Below are 22,589 nucleotides of genomic sequence, written 5' to 3' on the forward strand. Positions count from 1 at the left end.
CTAATTTGGAAGCCAGTAAAACAAACTATTATCCTCTTAAAAGAAGAAGTCAAAGCAGCTTTCGAACAGCAAAAGTAAATGTTCCAATGCCTGAACTTTGAAGTTCAGACTGAAAGTCACGGGAAAAGCTTTTAATGTTCTCCTCTGCTCACTGCCTCCAATCACTCTCGAGTATATTTTTATCTTTTCACAACGTTTCTGCAAACTTTGTTATACTTCTAAATCCATGGGAATTTAAAATGGGGGAAGGGTTCTCTTCTTTTCTAGGTCTTCATAGTGTGTGTGGTTGACTCTGTTCCTGAACTCTTCTTGAGACTCCCAGGATCAAATCATTCCTGGCCAAGAAACAGAATCGTCCAATTCCCCACTGGATTCAGGTGAAAATGGGTAATGAGATCAAGTACAACTCCACTCCTGAAAGGAGACACTGGAGAAGAACCAAGCTGAGTCGACAGGGACTCTCCATGCCATGGCACACGCGTTTATGCTGCTCTGAGCTCATGAGCATCTTAGCATATCAAGCAGGAAACACCACCACGCATGGAGAGCTGGACATGTTTTACTGGGAACATGATTTTCCTCTTTGTTTTTCTGCTTCTGCACTAATAGACTGGTACAGGAAAAAATATGAGTATACTGCTGTTTAATAAATAAATCAAATGCAGAAAGGACATGCTTGCTACTGAAGGTGGCAAGAGGGGACGCATGATAAAACAAAACCTAACTGGAGCAGATCAGGGCCATTTATGACTCTATGAATATTACAGTCCAAGAACATCAAGGAATCGCAGCACTATGAATGCAGTAACCTTCAGACATTTGTAGAGGGTCCAGTGATCTTTCATTAAGCGGTATATATAAACAATCTTTCTCTAACTGGTATATACAGTACTTAATGGAAATTGTTTTGGAAATACCCAAAAATCTATAAAGAGCCCAAGGAAGCAAAGTCTTGCTATTAATATGCTTGATTTCCCAAAGTGGCAACTGAAACTATTTCCTTACTAGAAAATAACAATGAAACTACGAAGAACTTACCTCGTAACACTCCCCAAACTCTGTTGGCAGTGAGCGTAGCCACTGGTCCTTGCACAAGCAAATTATCTGCATTGGAAACAGAAACACATGTTCCTCGTGTGGTGACAGATGGTATCATTTTACATTATATACAAATAGCAAATCATTATGTTGTAAACCTGAAGTGAATCTAATGTTATGTCAACTATACCTCAAAACACCAGGAAAGAATAAAACGTTCTCTGCTTCATCATCACCCTCCACGGCCCCCACCACTCAGGGGGTCGCGTGACAGCTGGTGACACCCAGGGAAAACACATCTATCCACAGCTAGTCATCAGGTGACAGTCTTCTGACAAGGTAGCCTTTCCATCAGAAGAACAGAGTCACGAGTTAGGCTTATGTGTAAAAATGGACAGAAATACTGAATCACCACGTTGTGTAAGGGCAATGAACACGGTGTCGTAAGGTAATTGTACTTCAAAAACAAGCAAGCTCGCAGAAACAGAGATAAGACTCTTGGTTACCAGAGGCGGGTGGTGACTGGACAAAGGCGGGCAAAAGGTACTAACTTCTGGTTATAAGATTAATAAGTACACGGGACGTAATGTACAACAGGATGAACATAGTCAGCACGGCTGTATGCTATACATGAAAGCTGTTCAAAGAGTAAATCATAAGCGTTCTCATCTAAAAAAAATGTTTTTCTTTAATTTTGTATCTGTATGAGATGCACGTTCACTAATTTCCTGTGATAATCATTTCACGATGTATGTAAGTCAGATCATTATACTCTACACCTAGACTTACACGGTGCTGTGTGTCAGTTATGCCTCAATTAAACTGGAAGAAAAAAAAAATGTTTGCTGTTAATTCCTCAATGATATATGGTAAATTTCGCAAAACATATCATTGCTATTTCTGGGTCATTATTTCTCCTGAGCTCCAAACCTGTTTCTCAAACTGCCTTCTGTATATATTCACTTAGAAGTCCTGTGAAAAGTGAAAGTTGCTCAAACCTGTCCAATTCTTTGCGACCCCATGGAGTTCTGAGTCCATGGAATTCTCCAGGCCAGAATACTGGAGTGGGCAGCCTTTCCTGTCTCCAGGGGATCTTCCCAACCCAGGGATCGAACCCAGGTCTCCCACTTTTCTTGGGGATTCTTTACCGCCAAAGTCACATGGGAAGCCCAAGAATACTGGAGTGGGTAGCCTACCCCCTTCTCCAGGGGATCTTCCTGACCCAGGAATCAAGCCAGGGTCTCCTGCACTGCAGGCGAATCCTTTACCAGGGAAGCCCCAGAAATCCCGCAGGTTCTTCCTTAAACTCCACAAGCCCCAGACTGGACTCTTCCCTCTTCCCACTTGCTGGGCTCTGGACTCATCCTCTCCCGACTCCAGCCAGCCGAGCAGCTCAAGTCAGGAACCTGGTGTCATCTCCATGATTCCTCATTCTCCCTTACTGGAGAGTTCTCTCCCGCTACCCCTCTACAGAGCAGGGTCTTACTTCAGCTAACACTTTAAGTCACAAGGGCAAACTCCTCAGTGCCCCTCATTTCCTGATGAAGCCTCTGGTATCAGTCTTGCCCCCTGTGAGACCAGAGCTTTCTCTACCCCGGCCGTTCTCTCCCTGTGCCCCCTACTCGCCCTGTACCTGATACCCCTAACACTGTCCTGAATCCTCCTTAGCACTCACTTGCTGGGACCTTGCTGGTGGTCCAGAATCTGCCTTCTAACGCAGGGCATAGGAGTTCAATCTTTGGTTGGCGAACAAAGATGCCACATGCCGAGGTGCAACTGAGCACACGCAGTGCAACTAGAGGTTGCCACAACAGTCATTTCCGTGTTTAGAGAGCCTTCTCCTGGAGTCATCCACAGATAGTATAAAGCACCAGAAAGCACAGAGGTTGAAAGCTAAAGGGATGTGACAGGGAAGACTCTGCCAGAGCAAAGACACTCGAGGGCTGCAGGTCCATGATTTAACATGCTATCTCTGCTTCATCATCACCCTGCACCACCATCACCCAGGGTGTTGCCTTAACAGTTGGCTACACATAGGGAAAACAGCTCTATCAACAGCCAACAATCAGGTGACAATCTTCTGACAAGGAAGCCTTTCCATCAGACGAACAGTCGAGAGGTAGCTAAAGGCCAGGCTAAGAACAGTATTGCTGTTATGACCACAGTCAAATCACGATTCCTCCCCTCTATTAAATCCTTAGTTTAAGCTCCCTAAGTAGAACTCACCATTTCACTGGTCACGGTTTAAAAGCCAGCTTTTCCCACATTCCAGTTCTGAGATCTCCTGGAATCAGTCAACACAAAGACTTATCTAAGACCATTAACATGTGGCATATACCTGATGCCAGTTATTTTCCAACAGCTGAGGACTGGCTGATATTTAAAAGGACTCTGATTCAACCCAATGCAGAAACCACACATATAAAGCAATAAGGAGGGGATTGTATTTCCTAAATATATGGACAAATAAGCTATAGAATTTTTATTCCACAGCCAAATTCTTAGTCTTAACACCGATGAGCTCCCTGAGGTGGAACGAAGGCATCTTTCTTTCAATGATCCCTTTCTATACTTTTTGCACCACACTGTTGTTTTGAAGGGTATACATGCAAATAACAGCAACGGATTCCTCTTTTTAGAATAATAAAATGTTACAGGTAAGACTGAAATCCCCTTTGAGATGCCCACTGAACTCCCCCTACTTGCGTAGAGGAAACAGCAGGGCTTTCCTGGGCCCTGTTGCATCCACGCGGCAAGAAACAGATGCTGCCTCATGCGCACCTCCTTGTATTTATGCCGGTGTGTAAATGGGACCCCCTGTACACACTAGGATATATCCCCCCTTGTCCAACTCAGCAATCGATCTTGGCAAGTTCCCCATGTCGTTCTATCTCCACTTCTTTTTTAAGTATCGTGTTTACTGGCGCGTGCTGCACTGGGTCTCCGCTGCTGCGCGTGGGCTGTCTCTAGCTGGGGCTGGCGGGGCCTCCTCTCGAGCGGCAGTGCATGGGGCTCTCGCTGTGGCCGTCTCTTGTGCAGAGCACAGGCTCTCAGCATGCAGGCTTCAGTCGTGTGGCTCATGGGCGCAGTAGTTGTGGCTGTGGGGTTTAGCTGCTCCTCAGCAGATGGGGTCTTCCCAGATCAGGGTCGAAACGCGTGGCCTCTCTCTTGGCCCGCAGATTCTTAAACACTGGACACTAGAGAAGCCCTGTAACTCCACTTGTTCATTCTCAATTGTTGAAGCGTATTCTCTAGAGTCAACTGACAAGATATACGCAGCCATTCTTCTGGTGATGAACATTCGTTTTGCTTATAAACATTCACTGTGGCAGACAAACCACAGAGAACATTCTTGATGTATGTAATCACTTCTCTGTGGTAGAAATTAGTCTATATCTGGTTCTGAGGAGGTGCCTATTTCTATTTTACTTGATGTTGCTGTTAACACTCATCAGCTTCTCCAAGATTTCCTCATACCCTTGGACAACGGTTGATATCTTGTTATTTCCATTTGTGTGTTACCTCTCTCATCATCATCATCAACAACTAGTTTAAAACTAGTTTATCCTTTAACCAGAATATTTCATGGTTAGCTTATCTCCAGAAGTCTCCCTTTCAGAAAAATGGGGTTTGCAAAGCTGAATGCAAGACAGACTATAACTCCCCAGCCTTGACACATTCTATCATTTGTATTTTACAATATGTCATTGTACTGCCAGTCAGCAAAGATTCCTTGGTAATTTGCTGATCATTCCTCAATTCAGATTGCAAAATCTAATTCATAAAGTGTCTGAGTGCTATCTGTCAACTCACATGACTAATGTGGGCAAACCATCATGATTCTCTTCTAAGAACAGCCACAGAATGGAAAAGAAATGAAGTTATTTTGCAAAACGATGTTATCAAGGCATCAAGAAATCTCATCTCTAATCAAAAGGATGAAGAGATGGACTTTACCTGTCTGTGAGGCAGCCTGAGAACAAAGGGGTTACTCTCTTCTCTAAGATATGCATTTTCCTTTCTATTTAGCACCTGACTCACCAGCCTGCTCGTTCTGCACTAATCTTAAATCACCCATTGCTCCTTTGATTCCTTGATACAATCCCATGTAATCTCCAGTCAGTACATGCTATGAAAAAGGTCTGCCCATTTGTTTATTCTTTCTAGAACAAGTTAGGAAAAGCCTTGGAGAGTAATATTTTATGCAGACAGGAAAATCACGTAGCTAAGTGTTGATTATATTTTCAATCAATATAAATGAAGATGGAATATAAATATAATACAACATAAATATAAATGAAAAGTGAAAAACTTCACCCCTCTCAGTTCTGCATTATCTATGTGTCAACTTAATTATAAACAGAAACCATGTCGGGACGTCTCTGGAGGTCCAGTGGTTAAGCCTCTGTGCTTCCACTGCAAGGGGCACAGCTTCCGTTCATGGTCAGGACCTAAGATCCCGCATACTGTGCCAAAAAAAGAGAATGAAAGACCATGCCTATAAACACAGGCTTAATTTCAAAATAAACTATCTAGATGTCTTAAATTAAGGGATAAGCCAAGTAAGTTTTGGCACAACCACACCGTTGGTTGAACATTATTCGGCCACTAAAAATGCTGTCATTGAAAAACATTTAGTGAAATTCATGTTTGTAGGCAAAAAAGAGACTTCCCAGGTTGTGCTGGTGGTAAAGAACCCGCATGTCAATGCAGGAGACATGAGAGATTTGGGCTCAGTCCCTGGGTCATGAAGATTCTCTGGAGAAAGGAACAGCAAACCACTCCTGTGTTCTTGCCTGGGAAATTCCGTGGACAGAGGAGCCTGGCAGGCTACAGTCCATGGGGTCTCAAAGAGTCACACACGACTGAAGCAACTTAGCATAGGACATGCAAAAAGGAAAAACAGAAAAAACGCATGTACAGAACTAGACCCCTTTTTCATGCCATTCTTTATCTTATGCTTTTATTTATGTCTATGTGAAGTATTCAAATACATTCCTCTGCAAAAAAAAATATGTAGGTAACAGAGGTTAACTCTTGAGTGCTGGGATTATGAATAATTCCTCCTCTTCACTTACTGTACTTAAAGATTTCCTGCAATGATTATGTTTGAGTTTTGCCATCAGACTTTTAACAGTAATTAGTTATTTCTTATTGCCACATGTGCAGCGTGTGGGACTTTCGTTCCCCATCCAAGGATCAAACCTGTGCTCCCTGCAGCGGAAGTGCAGTGTCTTAACCTTGGACCGCCAGTGAAGTTCCCTAAGGGTTATTTTTAAAAATAATAATTATAAACTCACTGGTTAAGAGCTCACAATAGTTTATGGAGTAGAGTCAGCTTCTGGCCCTCGAGTCTGTAACAAGCAGTTTTGTGAACAGTCTATTCCCATGACATAGGTACTCACAAGACTCATCCGAGGTGATGCTGGGGAAACTGTCACACTCTGGGTCCATGATGACTGAGACTTCAAGTTTCTGTAACTCCATTTCACTTGGAATTTTATTATAGCCACGATGCCACTTGTAGGAACCAAAAATGTAGGCATAATATCTGTGTGAGAGAAATTCAAATAAATTTTTAAACCATTGCTCCTTCGCTAAGTCAGGTCTGACTGTGACTCCTTGAAGTATTGCACACCAGGCTTCCCTGTCTTTCATTATCTCCCAGAGTTTGCTCAAACTCTTTCCCATTGAGTCAGTAATGCCATCCAGCCATCTCATCCTCTGTCCTCCCCTTCTCTTCCTGCCCTAATCTTCCCCAGCATCAGGGTCTTTTCCAGAGTCAGCTCTTCACATCAGGTGGCCCAAGTATTAGAACTTCAGCACCAGTCCTTCCAGTGAATAGTCAGGGTTGATTTCCTTTAGGATTGACTGTTTCGATCTCCCTGCAGCTCAAGGGACTCTCCACAGTCTTCTCCAGCACAATTTGAAAGCATCAACTTTTCAGTGCTCAGATCTCTTTACGGTTCAACTCTCACATCCATATGGGACTACTGGAAAAACTATAGTTTTGATTATATGGACCTTTGTCAACAAAGTGATGTCAGTACTTTTTAACATACTGTCTAGGTTTAACACAGCTTTCCTTCCAAGAAGCAAGAGTCTTTTAATTTTCTGCCTGCAGTCACTGTCTGCAATGATTTTGGAGCCCAAGAAAATGAAAACTTTCACTGTTTCCCTTGTTTCCCTCTTTGTCATGAAGTGATGTGACTGGATGCCATGATCTTAGCTTTTCGAATGTTCAGTTTTAAGCCAGCTTTTCCCCTGTCTTTCACCCTCACCAAGAGACTCTCTACTGCTTCAATTTCTGCCACACTAGAGTGGGTTCCGGTGTATGTTGAAGACAAAGGAACAAAGGGGTGACAGAGGATGAGATGATTAGATAGCAACAGGGACTCAACGGGCATGAATGTGAGCAACTCCGGGAGATGATGAAGGACAGGGGAGCCTGACGTGCCGCAGTCCACAGGGTCCCAAAGCATCTCACGTGACTGGTGACTGAACACCACAAGCTGAGTTTTAAACACATACGTGGTAGGAGGTGATGTCGTTGACTCCTCAAACCCCTGCTACCTGGTATGAGTCCAGCTAGAAGCTCCCACCTCAAGCTGCACAGCAGCATCACCTGGGAGAATTTTGCAAACAGGCACTGACGCCCAGTGGCTTCCCTGCTGGTGCACCTGGCAAAGAATCTGCCAGCAATGTGGGACCTGGGTTCCATCCCTGGGTAGGGAAGACCCCCTGGAGAAGGGAAAGGCTACCCACTCCACTTTTCTGGCCTGGAGAATTTCATGGATTGTATAGTCCACAGGGTCACGAAGAATTGGACACAACCTAGCAACTTTGACTTTCACTGATATCCAGACCTTCAGAATCAGAGTCTCTGAGAGTGTGATTTTAAAAGTTGCCTGGGCCACGACCCCAAGTGACTCTTATGAGGTCCCCATTCTAAAAGTAATCAAACCAATAATCCTGGGTGTGCAAGCCCATTCTGACCAGTGATGGGGCAGAGATGGGAGGAGGGTGAGCTCTCTTCTCCGAGGTGAACACCAAGAAGAAAACTTTCTCTGTATGTGACACCTACACACGTGGCAGCCACACCAAAGAGAGCAGGTCAGAGATGACAAGAGTACAGGTTTCCTAATGATACTGCTGAGCCACGTAGCCAACTAGCCCTGAAATCCCAATATGTGAGATTCTTTACCATCTGAGCCATCAACGACTGAATGGTTCAAGATTGAGAAAGAGGAGACAGGGCTGTCTGCTGTCACCCTGGTTCCTTAACCTGTATGTTGAGCACATCATGAGAAATGCTGGGCTGGATAAGTTACAAGCTGGAATCAAGACAGGCAGGACAACCTCAGATACAAGGATGACGCCACTCTAATGGCAGAAAGAGAAGAAAAACTAAAGAGCCTCCTGATGAGGGTGAAGGAGGGGAGAGGAAGAGCTGGCTTAAAACTAAACATTAAAAAAACTAATATCATGCCATCTGGCACGATCGGGTGGGGATTTAGACACTAAGTCATGTCTGACTCTTGCGACCCCATGGACTGTGGACTGCCAGGTTCCTCTGTCCATGGGATTCTCGAGGCAAGCATACTGAAGTGGGTTACCATTTCCTTATCCAGAGGATATTCCCAAACCAGGGATCGAATCTGGGTCTCCAGGTTTGCAGGCAGATTCTTTACCGAATTAGCTACGGCTAATTAACTTCCATTACTACATGGAAAAGAGAGGGGGAAAAGGTGGAAGTTAGTGACAGATTTCCTCATCTTGGGCTCTAAAATCACTGTGGATGGTGACGGTAGCCATGAGAACAGAAGATATTTGCTTACTGGCAGGAAAGCTATGAAAACTAGACAGCATGCTGAAAAGCAGAGACATTACTCTGTGGACAAAGGTCCATACAGTCAAGGCTGTGGTCTACCCAGTGATCATGTACGATTGTGAGAGCTGGACTGTAAAGAAGGCAGAATACCAAAGAACTGATGCCTTCAAACTGCAGTGCTGAAGAAGACTCCTGAGAGTCCCTCGGATAGCAAGGAGATCAAACGAGCCAATCCTAAGGGAGATCAACCCTGACTATTCACTGGAAGGACTGATGCTCAAGCTGAAGCTCCACTATTTTGGTCATCTGATGTGAACAGCTGACTCACTGGAAAAGTCCCTGATGCTGGGAAAGACTGAGGGAGAAGAAGAGGATGTCAGAGGAGGAGATGGCAGGATGGAATCGCCAAGGCAATAGATATGAACTTGGGCAAACTTCGGAAGATGCTGAGGGACAGAGGTCTGGCCTGCTGCCTCCGTGGGGTCACGGAGAGTGGACACGACTGGGCAACTGAACAACAGCAACAACAACATGTGAGGTAACAGGTTTTCTCTTTGCTCAAGCCAGACTGAGCTGGGACTCCTGTTACCTTCCAACAAAAGTATCCCAGCTAGTAACACCAAAGAATCCTCACTAGGGCCTGGAAAATTTACATTCTGCTGGCACCCGACTATCAGAGGAAGAGGGTAGCAAATAAACGTTTGAAGGTACTAGAAGATAAAAGATCACATAGTCTTCAAAGCCTAAGATATGCAACAGATTCTGAGAAGCCAGAAGGCTGTATAAGCTACTTATATATAAGACTGTCTTGTGTGTTTTCCAGGGAAGTAAGGAGAGATGGGAAAGTTCTGATGAACTTGGAAGTGTATGGAAGTTAACCAGTGAGACAGTGAAAGAGATAAAGGTGCTGAGGGAAATCATTAGCTTAGGAAAATCTTTTTATAATTTAAAAATACATTATTTATTTACTTGGCTGGGCTGAGCCTTAGTTCTGGCATGTGGGATCTAGTTCTCTTACTGAGAATTAAACCTGGGCCCCTGCATTGGCAACATCCAGGCAGTCTAAGCCCCTGGACCACCGGGGAAGTCCCTATTAAAAATTCCTGACAGATTCAAAAGGAAATAAAGATCACAAAATTGTATAGCTAAAAATGCATCCTAGGGATTCCTCGGTGGCGCTAGTGGTAAAGAACCCAGCTGCCAACGCATGAGACACAGAGATGGTGGTTCCATCCCTGGGTTGGGAAGATCCTCTGGAACAGGAAATGACAACCCACTCCAGTATTCTTGCTTAGAAAATTATATGGGCAGAGGCGGCTTACGGGCTACAGTCCATGGGGCGACAACAAGTCAGACAAAACTGAGCACAGAGCAATCTTATGTGTCAGTTCAGTTCAGTTCATTCACTCAGCTGTTTCCGACTCTCTGCGACCCCATGAATCGCAGCACACCAGGCCTCCCTGTCCATCACCAACTCCTGGAGTTCACTCAGATTCACATACATCGAGTCAGTGATGCCATCCAGCGATCTCATCCTCTCTCATCCCCTTCTCCTCCTGCCCCCAATCCCTCCCAGCATCAGAGTCTTTTCCAATGACTCAACTCTTGGTATGAGGTGGCCAAAGTACTGGAGTTTCAGCTTTCGCATCATTCCTTCCAAAGAAATCCCATACGTTACCACAAATTTTTAAAAAATTATTAAGGGAAATTAAAGATGTTAGCAGCTTTAAGATTTCAGTCAGGTGCTGGCTTCTCCCAAATAAGGAAAAGCTTGGCCCTGGAAATTAAAACTCTAACAGAAAACCCAAAGGGACCTGATGCAGCGGTATCTGACGTGTGTGTGAACAGTCAATAGCTCCGTCATCTCCACCTCTTTGCGACCCCATGGACTGTAGCCTGCCTGGCTCCTCTGTCCATGGAATTCTCCAGGCAAGGGTACTTGAGTGGGTAGCCTCTCCCTTTGCCAGGGGATATTCCTGACCCAGGGATTGAACATGGGTCTCCTGCATTGCAGGCAGATTCCTTACCATATGAGCCACCAGGAAAGCCCATTTTAGCTTGTCAGGATCTGAAACTAAAGTTTCAGTTAACCAAGGAGGGAAAAAGGCAAAAAGAAAAAACTGGCATGTGAGCTTGTTCTAAAAGCTAAGGAAGCAGCCACGTACCAGACAGACAGAACTCTGCCTGCAAAATGCATACTGTTTCAAAGCAGAGGCTGACACAAGTGGGTTCCTCAGGAGAGGGCAGCCATGAGGACCTGATCACACTGGGGCCTCGGTTTTACCTGTTCTCCATGGCCTACACATTCTAGAACATCCCATCATCTCTAAACCTTTTCAACTCCATCATGCCTTTTCTCTGAAGCAGTAAAGGCCCCTCCTCGGTTCCGAGAACACTCTCCTGAGTGCTTTCAAGTCTCAGCCATAAGGGCTAATGTTTTATAATCTGCTTCCTAACATGCAGGGTATAATTAATAGCTGCTTGCCACACAGGGCAGAAATTAGTTAGACAAAGCCTTCAGATAACTACCTGCACTCTCTTAGGATGCCAAGCCTTGTTTTTTAAACCATCTCACAGCTTCTTCAAGTTCTGCTGATCTAACCATGGTCGCCTTACAGCAGCCACGCTTTCTTGCCATACTCATACCATTCGCTTATCACCAGCAGCATGGCACAGAAGGAAAATCCAGTTGTACGAACTGAGTCCCAGAGCAAATGAGGTGTGTTTGTTTTTAAAAGATTCTCAAGTCAACATCTTCCATTAAATGGCCTTCAGGTACTTGTTCCTTCTCAATATCCCAAGGCCGGTAATCAACCACCTTGATATAACTTCTTCACCCAGACTCTAGCCTTTCCGACCTGATGGCAGATTCAACACCAAAGACTCATTAGAGCATGCATCTAAAATGAGGGTAACATTGTCCCTCTTCTTATTTAGTGGTTCACAGGTGAAGGAGAAGAAGCCATCTCTGCCGTCGACTTTCTAAGTCTCTGCGGCCTAAGCCTGAGTCCGAGGCCGAGCTGGGGTCACCCCGAGCTCACCTGCTCGGGGTCAGCAGGTGCTGATGTGACTAGTCCTGCCATTTACCCCCCAGCTGCTTGGTGTCCTGCAAGCACAGTTAAGCTCTAATGACCTCAGGGAACAACGACCAAAATCTGAGGGAGGGAAGGACCTGTACACTGAGCACCAAACCACACTCCTTCAGGGCACCTTTAGGACAGTCTTGCCCTTTAGGACAAGTCGAAGACTCAGGCTTCTTGAGACACCTGCCCAAGGGCTATCCGCCTTGCACACGGTGTAGTTAGCAGAGCTAGCGCTTTGGCACACCACCACAAACCAACTCTTACTTTTGCTCAGTAAGTCCTGTCCCACCCTTGTGACCCCATGGACTGTAGCCTGCCAGGCTCCTCTGTCCATGGGAATTTTCCAGGCAAGAATGCTGGAGTGGTTGCCATTTCCTCCTCCAGGGGATCTTCCCCACCCAGGGAGGGATGGAACCCATGTCTCTTGTGTCTCCTGCATTGGCAGGCAGAGTCTTTCCAGCTGAGCCACCAGAGAAGCCCTGCATCCCTCCCAATCAACTTGACATCAATTTTAAGAAGAAAGAAAAAGCTAGCACTGTGGGCTGCCTCCCTACTACACAACTCACCCTGTGACCAGTGGGGTTACAAACCTGAGGCTGGAGGGCTGAGAGGTGCTAAGGATCTAAACAGGAAGCTGGGAGAGCAAGCACATGTTTCTGGCAATCAAAAGGAGAAGCAGGTATTGCAGTGCAGTGACCATACCAAAGTAGCTAGGGGAAGCTATGCAGCACTTTGCATGGGACAGAGGTTTTGGAAGGGAAGGGGAGTTTGGGGCAATGCTTCAACCTAAGGACTTTCTGCCACCTGAACTGTTACCAGACTGGGGGAGGAGAGACTGCCTATAAACGAAAAGCCACTCTGGGAAACCCCTAGTCCCCAAGCTTTAAGAACCCATCTTCCTCTTAGAACTCCCCCCAGATAAACTGCCATTAACCCTCCATCCACTCCATTCTCCGAGGCGAACACAGCCACAAACTCTGAGCACCCTACTCCAAAACAGGGTTCCAGAGCACCCGGGAAGTCCCTTAGGAGGCGGGGGTGGGGGGACGGGACGGGAGGTCAGGGGAAGAGCTTGCGTTTCAGTTCCTGCCTGTTCAAGCCTGCTCTGCTCTCTCTAGACCCGTGACTTTGGTCTGGTCACTGGCCGGTTCACCCGTCAAATGGGGCAAGAGCGTCGGCCAGGCTGGACGGCTGTGCAGGCGCTAAGAGGCTCTCAGGGGCTCCTCCTCTCGGCGCCTGCGCTGCGTCCCAGGGGTGGTCCGTCCCTCCCCGCCCCGGGGTCTCCGGGTCCCCTCCCTGGCCGCCCGTCGGGAGCGCTCACCGCCGAAACGCTTCCTGCAGGACGGCGCAGGAGGGGCCGGCCTTGGAAGAGGCGCTGTGCCCGAAGAAGAAGTTTCCGGGCGAGAGGTACAGCAAGCGCGGGGTCGTCATCGCAGAGACAGGCAGGGGCCAAAGACTTAGGTCTCGCGAAGCAGAAACGCGCGGGCTCCACGCCGCCAGCGCCGCCAGGGCCGCCAGCAGTGCCAGAAGCCCGGGGAGCCTCAGCCTCCCCAGCCCGCGCTGCTCCATGGCAGCTCAGCCGCTCTCCAGCGGGGCTCGCCCCTTAAGCACCAGCCGCCGCCTTGGCTCGTGATTTCCCGTCCGGGTCCGGAGGAGGTACGTGCAGCGGAGTCCGAGAGTCACCTGACTGTGCTCCGCCCGGGCTCCGCCTCCAGGCGGGTAGGCCGTCCTCAGGATCTCCGCCCCGCCTCGGCTCCGCCTCCACAGGGCTGGGGCGGCCACCCGGACCACCGCCCGGACGCAGCAGCCGACCGCACTCAGCCCAACCCGGGTTTCCTCCACACCCAGACTTCCTGTTGGCAGAACGGACGCCACGGAACGCCCAACTTCCTCCAGCCCCTAACACCAGATACTTGCCCCTAAGTATCTGGTTACTTGCCCCTATGTCTGGATTTCTCTAAAAATGGCAGTTCAGCTTTAGATATTAAAGCCTGCCTTCAGAACTCCTTAGGACAGAGTTTTGAACAGATGGGAGGTTAAAGATTAGGCAGAAGATACTCCGTAAGAAAATGGGCGATATTGAATCTTCCCACTTAAACATGATCTCTGACTTTGTAAAGTCGGCTTATGCTTATCGTCAAAGTCTCATAGCCTGCTGGAGACGGGCTTTCTTATTTCTTCTTAGGCAAGTTGCTAGATTTTTCATTGCTTTGCTGCTGGTGTTAATAGAATCGCTCCCTCCCCTAGCTCCCCCTTCATCCCCAGAAATAATGAAAGAATGAGGTAGAAGTTAAGGTCTTGGCCTGGAAATATCTTTCCACTTGCTGCTTATACCACTGACCTCATCCCACCTCAAGCAGTGTGAAAACACAGCTGCCAGTCTTCCTTGTAAAAGGTAAACTGGGGCATGTCACTTCCTTACTCATACATGCCAGTGGCTTGTTTCCCATTGTCTTTAACAGAAAATACAAGTTCCTTACCGTGACGCCCATGGTGTGCCGGAATTTGCATCGCTCTACCTGACTACCAACTTCCATTGCCTTGTCCCAGTGCCCTGCCCTTCTGTTACCTGAACCCACTGAGCTTTCTCTTCCCTCACAGCCTGACCTAAAGGTGTCAGGAAAGCAGAGAAGGGAATAAGAACTGATACAACTTACTCCTGCCCTAGACTGAGCACATTTCCATCTATCAACTGGTAAAGAGGTTCTCCTTGACCAAACATTAGTCAGGCTCTCTTAAACCCTCTTCTTGACTAGCATAGCCCAGTTCTAGGATCCTGAGAAGTTAATGGATTAAGAATCCCCCACCACCACCCTTGATACGGGATCACCCTGGGATCCTGCAGCAAGAATTCTGTTAGGTTGGTTTGGCAAGAATCTCCCTTACTCTTGATGTCTCCTCTTCATAATTCTCCGTCCATAGGCCACGGCTGCCCCCTGCTCATTGGCTATAAAACCCCAGCTGTCTTTCTCGTTTTCAGAGTTGAGCCTGACCTCTCGCCCCTGTTGTGATTGTCTTGGAACATCTTCCAATAGTCCTGAGTACACGTGGCAGAATAATTTTAAAAAAATTATTCACACAATATTTTTGGATCAATCAGCCCTGAGGAGTGAGGGGCAAGGGGACATCAAGCAATTTATTTCTAGCTCAGGCTTTTTTTTTTTTTTGGCATCGACGTGTGGTATGTGTGAACTTAATTCCCTGACCAGGGATCAAGTCCTAACCTCCTGCACTGGTAGTTCAGAGTCTTAATCACTGACCACCAGAGAAATCCCTCTAGCTCAAGTTTATGGATAGATAATTTATCTGTCTATTTCTGCTTTATTGACTATGCCAAAGCCTTTGACTATGTGGATCACAATAAACTGTGGAAAATTCTGAAAGAGATGGGAATACCAGACCACCTGACCTGCCTCTTGAGAAATCTGTATGCAGGTCAGGAAGCAACAGTTAGAACTGGACATGGAACAACAGACTGGTTCCAAATAGGAAAAGGAGTACGTCAAGGCTATAAATTGTTACCTTGCTTATTTAACTTCTATGCAGAGTACATCATGAGAAACGCTGGGCTGGAAGAAACACAAGCTGCTATCAAGATTGCCAGGAGAAATATCAATCACCTAAGATATGCAGACGACACCACCCTTATGGCAGAAAGTGAAGAGGAACTAAAGAGCCTCTTGATGAAAGTGAAAGAGGAGAGTGAAAAGTTGGCTTAAAGCTCAACACTCAGAAAATGAAGATCATGGCATCTGGTCCCATCACTTCATGGGAAATAGATGGGGAAACAGTGGGAACAGTGGCAGACTTTATTTTGGGGGGCTCCAAAATCACTGCAGATGGTGATTGCAGCCATGAAATTCAAAGACGCTTACTCCTTGGAAGAAAAGTTATGACCAACCTAGACAGCATATTCAAAAGCAGAGACATTACTTTGCCAACAAAGGTCTGTCTAGTCAAAGCTATGGTTTTTCCAGTGGGCACGTATGGATGTGAGAGTTGGACTGTGAAGAAAGCTGAGTGCCGAAGAACTGATGCTTTTGAACTGTGGTGTTGGAGGAGACTCTTGAGAGTCCTTTGGACTGCAAGGAGACCCAACCAGTCCATTCTAAAGGAGATCATTCCTGGGTGTTCATTGGAAGGACTGATGTTGAAGCTGAAACTCCAATCCTTTGGCCACCTGATGCTGGGAACGATTGAGGGCAGGAGAAGGGGACGACAGAGGATGAGATGGCTGGATGGCATCATCAACTCAATGGACATGGGTTTGGGTGGACTCCGGGAGTTGGTGATAGACAGGGAGGCTTGGCGTGCTTTGATTCATGGGGTAGCAAAGAGTTGGACACTACTGAGCGACTGAACTGAACTGAATTGAACAACCCGGGTTATCTGGTGTTAGGGGCGGGAGGAAGTTGGGCGTGCGTTGTTCGGCAGTATCACTGAGGTGAGCTGCTGCAAGAACCGCAGCGCTACCAGCGGGAAGTCTGGGCAGGGAAGAAGCCCGGGTTGGGCTGGAGGCAGAGGGCTGCACGGCTGGGCTCTGGTCCCCATGGCTGCCCCAGCGCTCTGGAGGCGGAGCACAGTCAGGTGACTCTCGGACTCGCTTGCTCCACGCGCCGCCCCTCGGACTCCGGCGGGATCAGGAGCCGAGGCCGCGGCTGGAGCTTACGGTGGGGGCGGGTAGAGAGCAGCTGCATCCATGGAGCAACGCGGGTTCGGGAGGCTGAGGCTGCCCGGGCTGCTGGCGCTGCTGGCGGCGCTGGGGGTGCTGGTAGTGCAGGCGGCGCTGGAGAGGCGAACGGCGCAGACCCCACGCATCTCTGCATCGCGGAACCAGAATCTTTGGCCCCTGCCTGTCTCTGCGATGACGACCCCGCGCTTGCTGTACCTCTCGCCCGGAAACTTCTTCTTCGGGCACAGCGCCTCTTCCAAGGCCGGCCCCTCCTGCGCCGTCCTGCAGGAAGCGTTTCGGCGGTGAGCGCTCCCGACGGGCGGCCAGGGAGGGGACCCGGAGACCCCGGGGCGGGGAGGGACGGACCACCCCTGGGACGCAGCGCAGGCGCCGAGAGGAGGAGCCCCTGAGAGCCTCTTAGCGCCTGCACAGCCATCCAGCCTGGCCGACGCTCTTGCCCCATTTGACGGGTGAACCGGCCAGTGACCAGACCAAAGTCACGGGTCTAGAGAGAGCAGAGCAGGCTTGAACAGGCAGGAACTGAAACGCAAGCTCTTCCCCTGACCTCCCGTCCCGTCCCCCCACCCCCGCCTCCTAAGGGACTTCCCGGGTGCTCTGGAACCCTGTTTTGGAGTAGGGTGCTCAGAGTTTGTGGCTGTGTTCGCCTCGGAGAATGGAGTGGATGGAGGGTTAATGGCAGTTTATCTGGGGGGAGTTCTAAGAGGAAGATGGGTTCTTAAAGCTTGGGGACTAGGGGTTTCCCAGAGTGGCTTTTCGTTTATAGGCAGTCTCTCCTCCCCCAGTCTGGTAACAGTTCAGGTGGCAGAAAGTCCTTAGGTTGAAGCATTGCCCCAAACTCCCCTTCCCTTCCAAAACCTCTGTCCCATGCAAAGTGCTGCATAGCTTCCCCTAGCTACTTTGGTATGGTCACTGCACTGCAATACCTGCTTCTCCTTTTGATTGCCAGAAACATGTGCTTGCTCTCCCAGCTTCCTGTTTAGATCCTTAGCACCTCTCAGCCCTCCAGCCTCAGGTTTGTAACCCCACTGGTCACAGGGTGAGTTGTGTAGTAGGGAGGCAGCCCACAGTGCTAGCTTTTTCTTTCTTCTTAAAATTGATGTCAAGTTGATTGGGAGGGATGCAGGGCTTCTCTGGTGGCTCAGCTGGAAAGACTCTGCCTGCCAATGCAGGAGACACAAGAGACATGGGTTCCATCCCTCCCTGGGTGGGGAAGATCCCCTGGAGGAGGAAATGGCAACCACTCCAGCATTCTTGCCTGGAAAATTCCCATGGACAGAGGAGCCTGGCAGGCTACAGTCCATGGGGTCACAAGGGTGGGACAGGACTTACTGAGCAAAAGTAAGAGTTGGTTTGTGGTGGTGTGCCAAAGCGCTAGCTCTGCTAACTACACCGTGTGCAAGGCGGATAGCCCTTGGGCAGGTGTCTCAAGAAGCCTGAGTCTTCGACTTGTCCTAAAGGGCAAGACTGTCCTAAAGGTGCCCTGAAGGAGTGTGGTTTGGTGCTCAGTGTACAGGTCCTTCCCTCCCTCAGATTTTGGTCGTTGTTCCCTGAGGTCATTAGAGCTTAACTGTGCTTGCAGGACACCAAGCAGCTGGGGGGTAAATGGCAGGACTAGTCACATCAGCACCTGCTGACCCCGAGCAGGTGAGCTCGGGGTGACCCCAGCTCGGCCTCGGACTCAGGCTTAGGCCGCAGAGACTTAGAAAGTCGACGGCAGAGATGGCTTCTTCTCCTTCACCTGTGAACCACTAAATAAGAAGAGGGACAATGTTACCCTCATTTTAGATGCATGCTCTAATGAGTCTTTGGTGTTGAATCTGCCATCAGGTCGGAAAGGCTAGAGTCTGGGTGAAGAAGTTATATCAAGGTGGTTGATTACCGGCCTTGGGATATTGAGAAGGAACAAGTACCTGAAGGCCATTTAATGGAAGATGTTGACTTGAGAATCTTTTAAAAACAAACACACCTCATTTGCTCTGGGACTCAGTTCGTACAACTGGATTTTCCTTCTGTGCCATGCTGCTGGTGATAAGCGAATGGTATGAGTATGGCAAGAAAGCGTGGCTGCTGTAAGGCGACCATGGTTAGATCAGCAGAACTTGAAGAAGCTGTGAGATGGTTTAAAAAACAAGGCTTGGCATCCTAAGAGAGTGCAGGTAGTTATCTGAAGGCTTTGTCTAACTAATTTCTGCCCTGTGTGGCAAGCAGCTATTAATTATACCCTGCATGTTAGGAAGCAGATTATAAAACATTAGCCCTTATGGCTGAGACTTGAAAGCACTCAGGAGAGTGTTCTCGGAACCGAGGAGGGGCCTTTACTGCTTCAGAGAAAAGGCATGATGGAGTTGAAAAGGTTTAGAGATGATGGGATGTTCTAGAATGTGTAGGCCATGGAGAACAGGTAAAACCGAGGCCCCAGTGTGATCAGGTTCTCATGGCTGCCCTCTCCTGAGGAACCCACTTGTGTCAGCCTCTGCTTTGAAACAGTATGCATTTTGCAGGCAGAGTTCTGTCTGTCTGGTACGTGGCTGCTTCCTTAGCTTTTAGAACAAGCTCACATGCCAGTTTTTTCTTTTTGCCTTTTTCCCTCCTTGGTTAACTGAAACTTTAGTTTCAGATCCTGACAAGCTAAAATGGGCTTTCCTGGTGGCTCATATGGTAAGGAATCTGCCTGCAATGCAGGAGACCCATGTTCAATCCCTGGGTCAGGAATATCCCCTGGCAAAGGGAGAGGCTACCCACTCAAGTATCCTTGCCTGGAGAATTCCATGGACAGAGGAGCCAGGCAGGCTACAGTCCATGGGGTCGCAAAGAGGTAGAGACGATGAAGGTATTGACTGTTCACAGGCACCTTGGACACCATTGAGTCCAATCCCTTAGTTTTCTGTTCAGTTCAGTCACTCAGTTGTGTCCCACTCTTTTTGACCCCATGGACTGCAGCATGCCAGGCCCCCCTGTCCGTCACAAACTTCCAGGGTTTACTCAAACTCTTGTCCATTGAATATGTGATCCCACCCAACCATCTCCTCCTCTGTTGTCCCCTTTTCTTGCTTTCAATCTTTCCCAGCATCAGGGTCGTTTCAAATGAGTCAGGTCTTTGCATCAGGTGGCCAAAGTATTGAAGTTTCAGCTTCAGCATCAGTCCCTCCAATGAACATTCAGGACTGATGGACTGGATGGATCTCCTTGCAGTCCGAGGGACTCTCAAGAGTCTTCTCCAACACCACAGTTCAAAAGCATCAATCCTTCAGCGCTCAGCTTTCTTTATAGTCCAACTCTCATATCCATACATGCCTACTGGGAAAACCATAGTATTGACTAGAGTTTTATATTAGAGCTTTAATATCTAGGGCCAAGATTTCTTTATTTGGCACAAGCAGCACCTGACTCAAAGCTGCCAACAGGTATAATTTCCTTTAAATTTTTTTTTAAAATTATGGTAGTTTGTATTTAAGACTGCTGTGTGCTCAGTTGTGTCTGACTTGTGGCCCCATGGGCTGTAGCCCTTAAGCCACCTCTGCCCATATAATTTTCTAAGCAAGAATACTGGGGTGGGTTGTCATTTCCTGCTCCAGGGGATCTTCCCAACCCAGGGATGGAACCACCATCTCTTCATCTCCTGCACTGAAAATTGGGTTTTTACCACTAGTGCAACCTGGGAAGCCCTCAGTTCAGTTCAGTTCAGTTCAGTTGCTCAGTCGTGTCCGACTCTTTGCAACCCCATGAATTGCAGCACACCAGGCCTCCCTATCCATCACAAACTCCCGGAGTTTACCCAAACTCATGTACATCAAGTCGGTGATGCCATCCAGCCATCTCATCCTCTGTCGTCCCCTTCTCCTTCTGCCCCCAACCCCTCCCAGCATCAGGGTCTTTTCCAATGAGTCAACTCTTCGCATGAGGTGGCCAAATATTGGAGTTTTCAGCTTCAGCATCAGTCCTTCCAAAGAACACCCAGGAATGATCTCCTTCAGAATGGACTGGTTGGATCTCCTTGCAGTCCAAGGGACTCTCAAGAGTCTTCTCCAACACCACAGTTCAAAAGCATCAATTCTTCAGCACTCAGCGTTCTTCACAGTCCAACTCTCACATCCATACATGACCACTGGAAAAACCATAGCCTTGACTAGACGGACCTTTGTTGGCATAGTAATGTCTCTGCTTTTGAACATGCTATCTAGGTTGGTCATAACTTTCCTTCCAAGGAGTAAACATCTTTCAATTTCATTGCTGCAGTCACCATCTGCAGTGATTTTGAAGCCCCCCAAATTAAAGTCAGCCACTGTTTCCACTGTTTCCCCATCTATTTCCCATGAAGTGATGGGACCAGATGTCGTAATTTTAGGATTGCTGTATTAGCCATTTTTAGCTATACAGTTTAGTGATCTTCATTTCCTTTTGAATCTGTCAGGATTTTTCGATTGAGACTTCCTTGGTGGTCCAAGGGCTTAGACTTCCTGGACGTTGCCAATGCAGGGGCCCAGGTTTAATTCTCAGTAAGAGAACTAGATCCCACATGCCAGAACTAAGGCTCAGCCCAGCCAAGTAAATAAATAATGTATTTTTAAATTATAAAAAGATTTTCCTAAGCTAATGATTTCCCTCAGAACCTTTATCTCTTTCACTGTCTCATTGGTTAACTTCCATACACTTCCAAGTTCATCAGAACTTTCCCATCTCTCCTTACTTCCCTGGAAAACACACAAGACAGTCTTATATATAAGTAGCTTATACAGCTTTCTGGCTTCTCAGAATCTGTTGCATATCTTAGGCTTTGAAGACTATGTGATCTTTTATCTTCTAGTACCTTCAAATGTTTATTTGCTACCCTCTTCCTCTGATAGTCAGGTGCCAGCAGAATGTAAATTTTCCAGGCCCTAGTGAGGATTCTTTGGTGTTACTAGCTGGGATACTTTTGTTGGAAGGTAACAGGAGTCCCAGCTCAGTCTGGCTTGAGCAAAGAGAAAACCTGTTACCTCACATGTTGTTGTTGCTGTTGTTCAGTTGCCCAGTCGTGTCCACTCTCCGTGACCCCACGGAGGCAGCAGGCCAGACCTCTGTCCCTCAGCATCTTCCGAAGTTTGCCCAAGTTCATATCTATTGCCTTGGTGATTCCATCCTGCCATCTCCTCCTCTGACATCCTCTTCTTCTCCCTCAGTCTTTCCCAGCATCAAGGACTTTTCCAATGAGTCAGCTGTTCACATCAGATGACCAAAATAGTGGAGCTTCAGCTTGAGCATCAGTCCTTCCAGTGAATAGTCAGGGTTGATCTCCCTTAGGATTGGCTCGTTTGATCTCCTTGCTATCCGAGGGACTCTCAGGAGTCTTCTTCAGCACTGCAGTTTGAAGGCATCAGTTCTTTGGCACTCTGCCTTCTTTACAGTCCAGCTCTCACAATCGTACGTGACTACTGGGAAGACCACAGCCTTCACTATACAGACCTTTCTACAGAGTAACGTCTCTGCTTTTCAACACACTTGTCTGGGTTTGTCATCGCCTTCCTGCCAAGAAGCAAATATCTTCCAATTTCATGGCTGCCGTCACCATCCGCAGTGATTTTAGCGCCCAAGATGAGGAAATCTGTCACTGACTTCAACCTTTCCCCTCTATTTTCCATGAAGTGATGAGCCAGTAGCGCATTTGATAAAGAATCTGCCTGCAAAGCAGGAGACCCTGGTTCCATCCGTGGGTCTGGAAGATTCTCTGGAGAAGGAAATGGCAACCCACTCCAATATTCTTGCCTGGAGAATCCCATGGACAGAGGAGCCTTGCAGGCTACTGTCCATGGGGTCGTAACAGTCAGACTCGACTTAGTGTCTCAGCCACCACCTAATGGGGCCAGATGGCGTGATCTTAGTTTTTTTAATGTTTAGTTTTAAGCCAGCTCTTCCTCTCCCCTCCTTCACCCTCAGCAGGAGGCTCTCTAGTTCCTCTTCTCTTTCT

General features: G+C 47.7%; 2 protein-coding genes across 4 annotated transcripts in view; one reads left to right on the top strand and one right to left on the bottom strand.

Moving 5' to 3' along the window:
* Positions 1–13,805, bottom strand: part of LOC138421528 (beta-hexosaminidase subunit beta-like) — a 35,826-nt gene extending 22,021 nt beyond the window's left edge. Inside the window, exons 1-3 of one of the 2 annotated variants that reach the window (XM_069555730.1) lie at positions 13,274–13,805; positions 6,444–6,589; positions 1,039–1,104 (exon numbers count right to left, since the gene is read on the bottom strand). In XM_069555730.1, coding sequence (XP_069411831.1) covers positions 1,039–1,104; positions 6,444–6,589; positions 13,274–13,521 — 460 coding nt within the window. In that variant the 5' untranslated portion in view covers positions 13,522–13,805. The remainder of the gene's footprint in view (positions 1–1,038; positions 1,105–6,443; positions 6,590–13,273) is intronic. The other variant, XM_069555732.1, reaches the window with a different exon arrangement.
* Positions 13,806–16,356: 2,551 nt separating this feature from the next.
* LOC138421530 (beta-hexosaminidase subunit beta-like) overlaps positions 16,357–22,589 on the top strand; it is a 32,367-nt gene continuing 26,134 nt past the window's right edge. Inside the window, exon 1 of one of the 2 annotated variants that reach the window (XM_069555739.1) lies at positions 16,357–16,926. In XM_069555739.1, the coding sequence (XP_069411840.1) occupies positions 16,652–16,926 (275 nt within the window). In that variant the 5' untranslated portion in view covers positions 16,357–16,651. The remainder of the gene's footprint in view (positions 16,927–22,589) is intronic. The other variant, XM_069555740.1, reaches the window with a different exon arrangement.

Source organism: Ovis canadensis, chromosome 16 (genome assembly GCF_042477335.2).
Source record: "Ovis canadensis isolate MfBH-ARS-UI-01 breed Bighorn chromosome 16, ARS-UI_OviCan_v2, whole genome shotgun sequence".
Lineage (NCBI taxonomy): Eukaryota > Metazoa > Chordata > Mammalia > Artiodactyla > Bovidae > Ovis > Ovis canadensis.